This window comes from Salvelinus sp. IW2-2015, linkage group LG4q.1:29, assembly GCF_002910315.2.
Source record: "Salvelinus sp. IW2-2015 linkage group LG4q.1:29, ASM291031v2, whole genome shotgun sequence".
NCBI classification, from domain to species: Eukaryota; Metazoa; Chordata; class Actinopteri; order Salmoniformes; family Salmonidae; genus Salvelinus; species Salvelinus sp. IW2-2015.
In genome coordinates, this window is record NC_036842.1 from 86,609,629 (window position 1) to 86,623,113 (window position 13,485).

The 13,485-nt window shown below is 41.9% G+C and overlaps 1 protein-coding gene across 1 annotated transcript in view; it reads right to left on the reverse strand.

The window, feature by feature from the left end:
- The window catches only part of LOC111961046 (hepatocyte growth factor receptor-like), a 118,788-nt gene that overhangs the window by 17,653 nt on the left and 87,650 nt on the right, over window positions 1-13,485 (reverse strand). The window contains 1 exon segment of the mRNA XM_070439877.1: window positions 1,846-2,064. Within this exon segment, the coding sequence (XP_070295978.1) occupies window positions 1,846-2,064 (219 nt within the window).

Consider the following 13,485-nt stretch of genomic DNA (forward strand, 5'->3'; position numbering starts at 1 on the left):
TGGAGAGGTGGAGGGAGAGAGGGAGAGAGAAAGAGGGAGAAGGAGAGAGAAGGAGAGAGAAGGAGAGATAGGGAGAGAGAAAGAGAGAGGGAGAGAGAAGGAGAGAGAAGGAGGGAGATATAGGGAGAGGGATCATATGCACATGCAGTTCTACATCACCCTCAGTGAGTCCTTCAGTATCCACTCAGAGACATGCATGCTGGGAGTGGAAGTGACTGAGGCATTGGTTGTGGTGTCATTACTGTTCTCGTGAGCCCACCGCCCTGGACAGAGACAAAAGCAGAGACAAAAAAAGCCTCTGTGCATCTACATACACACTAACTAACCCTTTGTCCATGAGGGCTCTTCTTGACAGGAAGAGAGGATTTATAGAGAATTCATCTCACTTTCACACAGACTGCCTTGGCTACCCCCCCCTCACACACACAGCTCGGTTGCCTCTCACTCTGCCTGGCTGTGCTGTATGAGCGTAGCAGAAGGCCATAAAGAGAAGGATCATTCCTCGCGTGACATCCTGGGATTTTCAGATTTGACACAGGGCCACACCTGTTCCTAAACCACACTACAGTACACGTCAACTAATGTAGTGCATGTGAACACACATACACACATACACACGCACGCACGCATACACACATACCAGGGCCACTAAGACAAGAACAAACTCTAACGTCTACAGTATTTGAACACATACAAAGCATACTGAATAATACGTACAATACAAATCTGTCATCTGATGTCTGTACCCTGAGGTTGTAACATATTTAATGCATGGGTATGGAACATTGAAAGTACCATGTCCCATAGAGAATAACTATWAAAAATTCTGCCACTCCTATCCAAACGAACAGTCTGTGTGGTGCTAATCTGGGTTGAGATGCTTGTTAACCTCTCATAAAGCGATCTGRAGTGATACACCAGCCAAGACTAATAACGTTATCAGGAGCCTGACCAGCGGCCTTTTTGGGGCAAAGATATCASATGGCCCCAAATGTAGCCTGTAACAGTGTAACCCAGGGCGATGTGTGTCCCCTGGGTAATGGGGGCTCATGGGGGCTTGTCTGGGATGGGGAAGGTGATTGGTGGGGGGTGGGAGACAACTGAGAGAGGGGAGGAGGGAGGAGGATTAGACTATTGGGCCAAGGATCCTGTGTGACCCGCTCCGCACAGCTGCCACTGACCATAGGGCCTCCTTTTTTTTCATTGTTAGAAAAAACTTTTTTCTACCCAGAGAAATGGGGTTGCATGTTCAAAACCCGCCATTAATATGTCAAGGGCTTTGACCTCGGGAACTTGGAACAATGTGGTGAGTTGGAGAGAATACTTGGAGAAGAGGAGAGGGGCCAGAGGAGMGAGGGAGGGAATTGTGGGGGATGGGCGATGAGAAACGGACTCCTTTTCCTGTTTTGTTTCAGTATTGTTTCCTTCAAACTTCAGACGGCGAGGATGAGTCAGCTCACGGTCTCGAGGTGAGCCGGAGAGCAAGGTGTTGTTAACTCCAATCAGGGTTCAATCCCATTTGAATTTAGCCAATTCAGGAGATCAACAGACACTCTGTTCCAGAATAGAAACTCTTAAGTGCCATTTGTTTAAAATTAGGATTTTTCCAATGCATGAATCAAAATTTGGTTCAGTTTCTGAATGGATGCATTGGTAACTGAACTGACCCCAACCCTAGTCATCACTACAATGAAGAGGTGGTGGTGGGGAGAGGGGCGAGGGGGAATGTCTCACCTTAATATTATCAGTAAATTCCAGTTATATTCAGCCAATTCAGGAGGTCAGTTGAGACCCAGTTAGAGAACAGAAAAGTTACATTTATTTCAATGATCTGACATGTCTCACCTTAATCTCCAGAATGCTCTTGTTGCCCTTTGATGTGACGGTGGGTCTCTGAAAGTCCTCGAAGCGAGGGTCCTCTACATAGAGCAGGTCAAACTGGGGCGTGGAGAAACCATCCAGGACGAARGCCACCTTGGTGACCACAGGAGTCTGCAGACCCAGGTTCTTCAGGGACGGGGTGGTACACAGGATGGCCAGCCTGTCCTCACCCTTGATGCAGTTCTGGAGGGAGAACACTCAACACAGCATAAGTAATATGCACTCGTACCACACACACACACACACACACACACACACACCACACACACACCACACACACACACCACACACACACAACACACACACACACACACACACACACCACACACACACACCACACACACACACACACACACACACACACACACACACACACACACACACACACAGAATACATAGTCCTTTACTGCATTAACGATGGCAGTTACAGCGTGCACACACATGTACACACACACACCACACACCACACACACACACCACACCACACACACACACACACACACACACACACACACACACACACACACACACACACACACACACACACACCACACACGCACACACGCACACACGCAACACATGTACACACCACACACATGTACACACACACACACACACACACACACAAACACACACACCACACACACCACAAGTTAAGAGAAACCTCTTTTTAAAAAAGCCTATAGCGTTTACCCTGCTGTCACATAACAAGTACACATACTAATCCTTCACATGGCAGATGCTTTCATCCCAGGGCATATTACACACTTTCTAGTTGTACAAACTATCCATTACAGCTCCATATCTACAGCTGCAGTGGGGTTTAAGTGCCTTGCTCCGGGGCACAACAGCAGTGTGTTTATACCACCCTGGATTAAAACAAAAAGCCTCCCATCACTAAGACCTATTACAGTTTTTTTACAATCCCTTTGGCACTAATTTCAGAACCTTGTGGTCATTTTTCAAAAACTCTAGACACAAAACTCAAAACGGTCATCACTTGTAACACAGGCTGTCCAATGTTCAACACATTGCATTGTGCATTCATATCTTTAAAGAAACCTTGCACTTGCAGAGTCATTGGTTCAAATCACTGATTTATCATTGAAATTACCATCGGAACATTAATTTAGATCACCCACACACAAGATACCGATAGTTTTTACTGTGTAATTGTTCATACAATCATTAAATATTCTAGTACAAAATATGTGATACATGTTTCATTATGGTACTACACGTAAATACATCACTGTAAAAGGACTAGTAGAGAGGAATACTACAGACACAGTGGAATCATTGGCAACAAAATCTGAAATTTATTGATGAAATCTAATAAAAATCACTCATAGGTTTCTTTGAATCAAAGCAAAAAAAAATAATACCTACAAAAAAAGAAAAAACTACAGTAAAACGTCAACTGCAGTGTTCCTCGCCTGGCTTACTGTTAAAAAGCAAAACAAGGGATTGATTACTGTACTTCTATATTTCCATAAACCCTGTCTTGTGGATTTGGCCACAGGTTCTCATCCACATCACAATGGATGTTTTCATTAGCCAAACTTTTGCGGAATAAATCTTAGGGCATGGCGAATTCAGGCCTGACACTGGTTTGCCGTGATGTCATTACATGCGTCATCCATGGCCTGGAGAAGGGTGGCTTGTTCGTGAGGGCGCCTATCATATACCTTCCCACCTCCATGTGGAGAAAAATTCCTCAATCGTGTTTTAAGAAAGGAGAGTATGGGGTAAGTACAGGGTGGTAAATTGAGCATGGTGAAACCTGACATTATCCCACACAATGACATAGGTCATGCCAATCTCGCTCTACAGACCTGATTTAGCCATCAAGGAAGGTTACATTCGAACAGCGAATCATGTGGCTGCCTGCAACTCAATATATAGGATATATAGAGTAGAGAGCTTTAGTGTTGTTCGACCTAACATTAGAACGGGCAAGATGAGTAATCTAAGCAACTTTGACCGTGGCTGATTGTTGATGCCACACATGGTGATTCCAGCATCTCAGAAACAGCTGCCATCCTGGGATTTTTATGCACTACAGTCTCTAGAGTTTACAGAGAATGGTGCGATAAACAGAACACATTCAGTGAGCGGCAGTTCTGTGGGCAAAAACACCTTGTTAATGAGAGAGGTCAGAGGAGAATGTCCAGACTCATTCACGCTGACAGAAAGGACACAAATGCTCAAATAACAGCTGTTTAAAACAGTGGTGTGCAGAAGGGCATCTCTTAACGTACAACACCATGAATAATTCAGGCTGTTGTGGAGGCAAAAGGGGGTCCTACCCAGTACTAGATAGGTGAACCTAATAAAGTGGCCGGTGAGTGTACAGTAATGTCAAATCTGAAAACATGGTCTGGAAAAGTGGTACATGGGACCATAGAAACAGTGTCTGATAAATAATGATGATGAAATATTACATCCATAGATAATGTTTTCCAATTGGTTCATGTTCCACGGTAATTGGTGTCAATGGATCTCGTTATTCTGAAACTTTCATGATCTTAACATGGAATATGTTTTGTCAGTTTCCATAAAACTATGCATTAAGAGTATAGTTATAACTGTTACTTATCATTTTGAGCAGTTGTATCAATTGATAGTTAGATCATTGTAATGAAATMAATAGGCAGTCATCTCAGATGTAATGTGTGAATTTCATTTTGAAATGGTAGTACTTTGATGTTAAGTTGTGTCATTTTGAACAGGTGATTTTAGTTCAATGAACAAATTATCTTAGCTTTATSTGTATTGTATCCAAGCAATTGGAAAAAGTGTTAGAGTTTTGAAAAATTAGCATTTTGATCATTGGTTGTGAGTTTTGTGTCTAGAGTTTTGAAAAATGACATCAAGGTTCCTGAAATTAGTGCCAAAGTGATTGTAAAAAACTGTAATCYCCCAACTGAGAGCCACATAAGAGAAAGAGTCTCTCTTCACCTTTTATTAAAAAMAAATGATATCCGCACCTGCTCAGAGACAATGGATGTGTGTATGGAATATTTTCTTATACATAAGAGAAAGCCACCTTATATTCCTCTACATAAAGGTTGTGATGGMGCACTATTCAAATGATTCCACCCTCTGGCCTCCGATTCTAAACAGACGCATTGACACCAAGTGTGTTTGAAAGTTGCTCTGTTTCTCTCTTTACACGGCTACAATCAATAAGGGGACGAGGATTTGTGAAGAGCGATGAAAGCTGTGTTGACATGTCATTCTGTCAGATAGTTGTTTCCATTTGAAATGCTCAAAGACCTTGAATCTGGTTCAGTTCCAATTTCTACACTCATGCTGCAGGTATGTTGTTCTGTTTCCACATCTCTACAATATCATTATTTATAAATATGGATAGTTCATCAGGCCATCTAAAAGCACAAGGTGGAACATTCCTTTCAATACTGCACATCAGAGTTCCAGGAGCTCATAATAAAGCACACAAGTTATSGCAGACAGTCAAACACTGTATATACAGTGCATTCAGAAAGTATTCAGACCCCTTGACTTTTTCCATATTTTGTTACGTTATAACCTTAATCTAAAATGGATTAAATTGTTTTRCCCCCCCTCATCAATCTTCACACAATACTCCATAATGGCAAAGCAAAAGCAAGTTTTTAGAATTTTTTGCAAATGTATTAAAAACAAAAAACGGAAATATCACATTTACATAAGTATTCAGACCCTTTACTCAGTACTTTGTTGAAGCACCTTTGGCAGCGATTACAGCTTCGAGTCTTCTTGGGTATGACGCTACAAGCTTGGCACACCTGTATTTGGGGAGTTTCTCCCATTCTTCTCTGCAGATTCTCTCAAGCTCTGTCAGGTTAAAAACATTTTTTAAGTCTCTCCAGAGAAGTCCTGAATCTGTCTGGGCCACTCAAGGACATTCAGAGACTCCTGAAGCCACTCTTGCATTTTCTTGGCTGTGTGCTTAGGGTCGTTGTCCTTCTGGCAMGCTCTCCCATCTCCACAGAGGAACTCTGGAGCTCTGTCAGAGTGAACATTGGGCTAGCTCTAGGAAGAGTCATGGTGGTTCCAAACTTCTTCCATTTAAGAATGATGGAGGCCACTGTGTTGTTGGGGCCATTTTTTGGTACCCTTCCCTAGATCTGTGCCTCAACACAATCCTGTCTCGGAGCTCTACGAAAAATTSCTTTGACCTCATGGCTTGGTTTTTGCTCTGACACGCACTGTCAACTGTGGGACCTTATATATACAGGTGTGTGCATTTCCAAATCATGTCCAATCAATTTAATTACCACAGGTGGACTCCAATCAAGTTGTAGAAACATCTCAAGGATGATCAATGGAAAAAGGAAGCACCTGAGCTCAATTTTGAGTCTCATAGCAAAGGGTCTGAATACTTATGTAAATAAGGTATTTCTGTTTTTATTTTTAATACATTTGCTACAATTTCAATAAATCTGTTTTTGCTTTGTCATTATGGGGTATTGTGTGTAGATTGATGAGGGAAAAAACAAATTGAATTGATTTTAGAATAAGGCTGTAACGTAACAAAATGTGGAAAAAGTCAAGGGGTCTGAATACTTTCCGAATGCACTGTAATTCAACCTAGCACATCCAACCCAGCTGTGAATACTCTGTGTAGTGTAGAGACATTTTCACTCCATTTCTAACTGTGAGGGTGAATCTTGGCCAGCCTACTCATGAGAGTTCAACCAGTGTGTGATTTTGAAAAGGCCGGATCAGGTCCAACATTCCTGTACCTTTCCCCCTGTAATTTCTCCATTTGTGTGTTAATTTTACTGCACTGGGATAAATCAGCATCACACAGAGTGTTTCTTGGTAGTCTTAAACAAYTCTACTTTGAAACAAAAGTATACACCTCACACACATGGTTATAGGCTTACAAAAAGAAGACATGTCAGATACAGAGTTGAAATGTATTCAATTTTGAGTTTGCATCTCAATATTAGACTTTATATACARCACAGAAGACTGAAGTGTAACAAGCCCATTTGACATAGAAACGACAGATTTTCTGTGTTTAAAAAAAGTTAATAATTCTGAAAAATTTATGAAAAATATGAAAAAGGGAAAGGAAAGAGGTACCTAGTCAGTTGTGTAGGGAAAGGGGTATACCTAGTCAGTTGTGTAGGGAAAGGAGATACCTAGTCAGTTGTATAGGGAAAGGGGGATACCTAGTCAGTTTGATAGGAAAGGATACCTAGTCAGTTGTGTAGGGTAGGGAAAGGGGACACCTAGTCAGTTGTATAGGGAAAGGGGATACCTAGTCAGTTGTTATAGGGAAAGGGGATACCTAGTCAGTTGTATAGGGAAAGGGGGTACCTAGTCAGTTCGTAGGGAAAGGGGGATACCTAGTCAGTTGTATAGGAAAGGGGATACCTAGTCAGTTGTCAGGGAAAGGGATACTAGTCAGTTGTATAGGGAAAGGGGGATACCTAGTCAGTGTGTAGGGAAAGGGGGACACCTAGTCAGTTGTATAGGGAAAGGGGGATACCTAGTCAGTTGTGTAGGGAAAGGTACCTAGTCAGTTGTATAGGGAAAGGGGTATACCTAGTCATGTTGTGTAGGGAAAGGGGATACCTAGTCAGTTATAGAAAGGGGATACCTAGTCAGTTGTGTAAGGGAAAGGGGGATACCTAGTCAGTTGTTAGGGAAAGGGATACCTAGTCAGTTGTGTAGGGAAAGGGAACAGTGAGAAAGGGAACCAGCAGTGTATAGGAAAGGGGATACTAGTCAGTTGTGCAGGAAAGGGGATACTAGTCAGTTGTATAGGGAAAGGGGATACCTAGTCCGTTGTATAGGGAAAAGGGGATACCTAGTCAGTTATAGGGAAAGGGGATACCTAGTCATTGTGTAGGGAAAGGGGGAACCTAGTCAGTTGTATAGGGAAAGGGGATACCTAGTCAATCAGTGTTAGGGAAAGGGATAACTAGTCAGTTGTATAGGGAAAGGGATACCTAGTCAGTTGTATAGGGAAAGGGGTACCTAGTCAGTTCTGTAGGAAAGGGGGATACCTAGTCAGTTGTATAGGGAAAGGGGGATACCTAGTCAGTTGTATAGGAAAGGGTACCTAGTCAGTTGTACAACTGAATGCATTCAACTGAAATGTGTCTTCTGCATTTAACCCAACCCCTCTGAATAATAACATTCCGCCCATAAGGCCACCAGGTCATTTGACTGCAGGAAAGGGCTTCCTATAATGGATGGCACAGCACACAAACACAGTGAATCACTTTCCCGGTCATGTAATCTCCCTCTTTTTTTCTAGTTTGACACGTTTCTCCTGRCTGTCACATGTGGCTGGCCATGGCTTTTCTTTCCTCTAACACAACTCGTGTGGAGAGTCACTGGCTCAGATTTCTGCTACGCTTGTCATTTCTGGCTGCTCGCGTCTAACTGGAGATAGAGGAAGTGGTGCTGAATGTGGTTAGTAGCCCGGAGGAGGTGAGGATGGGTACTAGATTCTGGAGTCGCGGGCCCCCATGCTTCCAATATACAGCAATCTGCCTATATACAGCAATCTGGTGTTCCTTGTAGAACTGTGTGTGTTTTAAAAAAGGACTCCTGAAAGTGCACCGGCAGCTGATTCACCGTAGCCTCCAGTCCACACAGCTGTGGGCTGGACAAAACCAGTTCAACTCTGCCCAGAGTAGACAGCCAAGTGTAAATGTTTGCAGTGTGGTTAGGGGCCATTGATATTGTATATTTACCTAGATGGCCCATTAAAGAAAACATGTCCTAGAATAATGGAATAAATCTTTACTATGGAAAGCTTGACATATGTCTTAATATTCCAAAAACCTGTATTCGAAAGTAACTGGGACGAATGGATATCATTCACAAACCAGGAAGACCTGATTAACTAATAATATCTTGTTAACAATACAATATGAAACAAAGATAAATTACGTATGATATTGCCAACTACTTTAATGATTTTTTCATTGGCAAMATTAGCAAATTTAGGCATGACATGCCAGCAACAAATACTGACACTACACATCCAAGTATATCTGACCAAATTATTGAAAGACYAGCATTGTKATTTTGAATTCTGTAAAGTGAGTGTGGAAGATGTGAATTTTTTGTTGTTGTTGTTGTCTATCAACAATGAGAAGCCACTGGGGTCTGACAACTTGGATGGAAAATTACTGAGGATAATAYATGACGATATTGCCACTCCTATTTGCCATATCTTCAATTTTAGCCTACTAGAAAGTGTGTGACCTCAGGCCTGAAGGGAAGCAAAAGTCCTTCCGCTACCTAATAGTAATAAATAGGAAAGTGGCTGTTTTATAAGCGTGCGCTTTTAGCAATAGGAGGGAGTGAGAAACTGTCTTTAGGCATGCACGTACCTATGAGCTTTGAAATGTAATTCAATTTTGAGTTTTTTGCATGTCAATATTGCACTCTTTTATTATAGACACAATCAAGCAAGAGCTTGAAGTGCTGTAAGACCTAATTGTCCATTTGAGGATTGAACGAGTTTCCAGAGGTTTTCTGTGTCCTTATTAGAAAAAGTTTAGTTAATTATGAAAATTATGAAATATGAATTTTGTATCGCGGAAAGGGAAACAGAGTTGGATACTAGTGCAGTTTGTGTAGGGAAAGGGTAATACCTAGTCAGTTGTGTAGGGAAAGGAGATACCTAGTCAGTTGTATAGGGAAAGGGGGATCCTAGTCACTAGTACTTGTAGTAGGGAAATGGGGATACTAGTCAGTTTGTAGCCGGTAGGGAAAGGGGGTTACGCACCCCTGATGTTGATAGGAGCCGTCGTGTTAGCGGAAGGATATTGTTAGAGGGAGACTTACCTAGTCAGGGTATGCATCGTACGGGCAGGGGAGCGAGAATTCGCTAGCGATAGTGTAGTACTAAATTAGTCCCCGGAAAGGGGTGGTATCGGTGAGTTAGTATTCTCGTAGGGAAACGGGGGATTAGTCGTATGCTAGCACGTTGTTGTTTTAGTATCAAGGGGTCGGTGGGACTGAGTCCCATGTGGTACAAGAGGTGTGCCAGGACGAGGCGAGTATTGAGGACGGGATATTTGTGATTACGGTAGAATCCCTCACCATATGTGTATACCAGCAGTTACCACAGGGAAAGGGTGTTCATAATTTAACAACTAGATTGCAGTGTTGGATTTGTGTCAGCTTTGATGTTGGAAGGGGGGCTTGGAAATTACACATATAGTCAGTTGTAAATATGGGAAAGGGGGAATACCTAGTAGTTGTGTACGGTCACAGGAGGGGTGTGTGTACTTTATTGTGTTCATGTCTCGTTATTATATAGGCGGAAAATTGTGCGGATGACTCATGTAGTTGGTGTGAGGAGAAGGATGCATGGGTGATACATTAAGTTCAGTTGTTTATAGGCACTATCGGTGGATACTAGCTCAAGGCGTTGTGTTGCTTAGGGAAATTGGGGGATACATAGTCGCGGAGTTGTATATTTGGGAAATTGGATACCTTAGTCAGCTTGTGTGAGACTGCCGTGAAGTTGGGATTTTATTTACCTGTAGTCAGAATTCTAAGGTTGATGATAAAGATTCACAGGTGAAAGGGGGACACTAGTCAGTTGTATAGGGAAAGGGGATACCTAGTCAGTTGTGAGGGAAGGAGGGGGATACCTAGTCAGTTGTATAGGGAAAGGGATACCTAGTCAGTTGTATAGGGAAAGGGGGATACTAGTCAGTTGTATAGGGAAAGGGGGATACCTAGTCAGTTGTGTAGGGAAAGGGGATACCTGTCAGTTGTATAGGGAAAGGGGGATACCTAGTCAATCAGTGTAGGGAAAGGGGGATACCTAGTCAGTTGTATAGGGAAAGGGGATACCTAGTCAGTTGTATAGGGAAAGGGGGGTACCTAGTCAGTTCTGTAGGGAAAGGGGGATACTAGTCAGTTGTATAGGGAAAGGGGGATACCTAGTCAGTTGTATAGGGAAAGGGGGGGTACCTAGTCAGTTGTACACTGAATGCATTCAACTGAAATGTGTCTTCTGCATTTAACCCAACCCCTCTGAATAATAACATTCCGCCATAAGCCACCAGGTCATTGACTGCAGGAAAGGGCTTCCTATAATGGATGGCACAGCACACAAACACAGTGAATCACTTTCCCGGGTCATGTAATCTCCTCTTTTTTTCTAGTTGAACACGTTTCTCCTGCCTGTCACATGTGGCTGGCCATGGCTTTTCTTTCCTCTACAACAACTCGTGTGGAGGGTCACTGTCGTGTGTATTTGCTACGCTAGTCTTAGCTGCTCGTCGTCTAATCTGGTAGAGAAGTCTGGTGCTTCTTGAAGCCTCCACTTAATTGTTGATAGTATCGCGTGAAGTGGTGTTCATTTGATGTGCGCTTAGTGCTTTCATGCCAAGGTCGAGTGAGAGTGAGGATTCTTATTCTTGTTAGGCGGTTTTAGCACTTTAATTTTCTAGGAGGTCGCCGGGCGCTCGTTCTTTGGTAATATGGCTCTGTCAATTTATTAACTATTAGTCTGTTAATTTTACGAGCTATGTTTCTGCTATATGATAGTTCGTCAACTATATCTGGTGTATCCTTTGCCTACAGATGATTGTATGTTGCTCGCATTTTTTATGACAAAGAAGGAGATGCGTGTACTCGAGATTAGTGTCTGTTAGGTCTTGGCTGCTATGATTCTCACTGGTTTACGCCCATTCCAGTCTTGAAGCACAGATTCTTGGTGCGTGCTTGGACAAAGATATCTCAAGTTCTACTTGCTTGCTGTCGTTCTGGATTAGTAGGATACGTCCATGTGATTAAAATTGTTTGCATGTTTTGTGGGTCTTTCACGTCATGGGCCATATGATATTCTTGTGTTATTTATTGTTGCGCATGAGGACTGGCTCCACTCTAATTTACCTGAGGACCGCAAACGTGTCTAGAACCTATCGCGATACATGATCTTAATCTTTACTCATGGAAGACTTGCATATGTCTTAATATTCCAAAACCTGTATTCGAGAGTACTGGGAGCGAATGGATATCATTCACAAACCAGCGAAGACTGATTAATGCTTTAAAGTTGTGAATTTGCGTTGTTTACACTAGTGTCACAATTATGAATCAATAGTATATAAACCCTTTAACGTATTGCATATTTCTGCAATTATTCACTTGATTTGATTTTATCAAGATCTGGCAGAGTTAGTCTCTACATTATTTGGCACTGATATCATGCCGCAGGACATTCAATTGACACTCTACGTCTTAGTATATTTTTGTTATTGTATAGAACGAGAGCATTGTTGTTTGTTCTGTCAAGTGACGTGTGGAGATTAGTTATGTGATTCGCTTTCTTGTTGTTGTTGTTGTCTTATCAACATGAGAAGCCTGGGTCTGACAACTGTGGATGCGTAAAATTACGTTCTGGATGTTAAGTTATTGATGTGTGTACTATTGTGCTCCACGCTTCTACTGTTTGTCATCTGTCTAATCTGTTTAGCGATTACTTATGGACAGCCTGTGTGTCGACTCAGGCTGGACAGGTGTGTAAGCATTCTTACGCTGGCCTGCACGGTATCCCTTATATAGTATATCATTGACTGCGGTGAAATGGTCTTGTTATTACTGTGATGGTCTCAATAGCAGGTTGTACCATTAACTGTCGTCTGTTGAATTCTTCCGATGAACCGGTTTGTAGTAAAATTATTAAGAATGAGTGTTTGTGACCATAGGATATCCATATTGTCTATTCAGTTACGTATAAGCTCAATTTAATTAAGACTTGCGACACGCTTATAGGGAAGGTACCATCAGTACAAGCACAAGCACTTACTTACACATGACTCGGATGGTTCTTTGGCTGTAAGTTACGAGATTGAATGATATAAATAAGTTAATTGGGGGTGGGCATCTGTTTTTGATGTTAGACTTCTTACAAGTGCGGTTTATTAGACATTATCGATCACTAAGTTCCGCTGCTAGTGTGAAATGAAAATGTATGTGCTTGATGGCTTTCACATACGTTGCTATGACCTTTCTGAATAAGAGAGTATATCTATTGTTACAGAAAATAGAAGGTGTCTTCAATAGGCAATATTGCTTAAACCTGTCACATAATCCAGGTAGATTCATCAGGAACTTCCCAGGGCGCTGTTCTAGGCCCTTAGTCTTTTTGCCATACAATCTTTACTAACAGACATAAGTAAAGCCAGTGTTGTCTATGTAAGATTCAGGTACATAAGAGTCTCTTCATTAATTGTGTTATCTTGACCATTTCACGTATTCCGTTAAGCAGACGCCTATTAATCAGTGTAGTGTAACTTAACACAATTGGTGCAATTTTCCACGCTTTATGATATCCAAGGCTCATATTGTAACACGTTGTCAGTCTATTTACATTGTTGAATTTGAAATCACTGCAACTTAACAAGAGCTTGCAGTTAGTTTTGTCATGATATGGCGTCGCGATAATGAATTATTAGTGTTTGGGTCTATTACAGTTCATTTATAAACAATAAGGCATCTGTGATTGGGAGACCAAATGTGTTCTTCTACTAACTCCTTCTCTTATTAAATAACTCAATTAAATGCTTGTAATTAATAATGTGGAAATTGAGCAAGTAGAGTTGA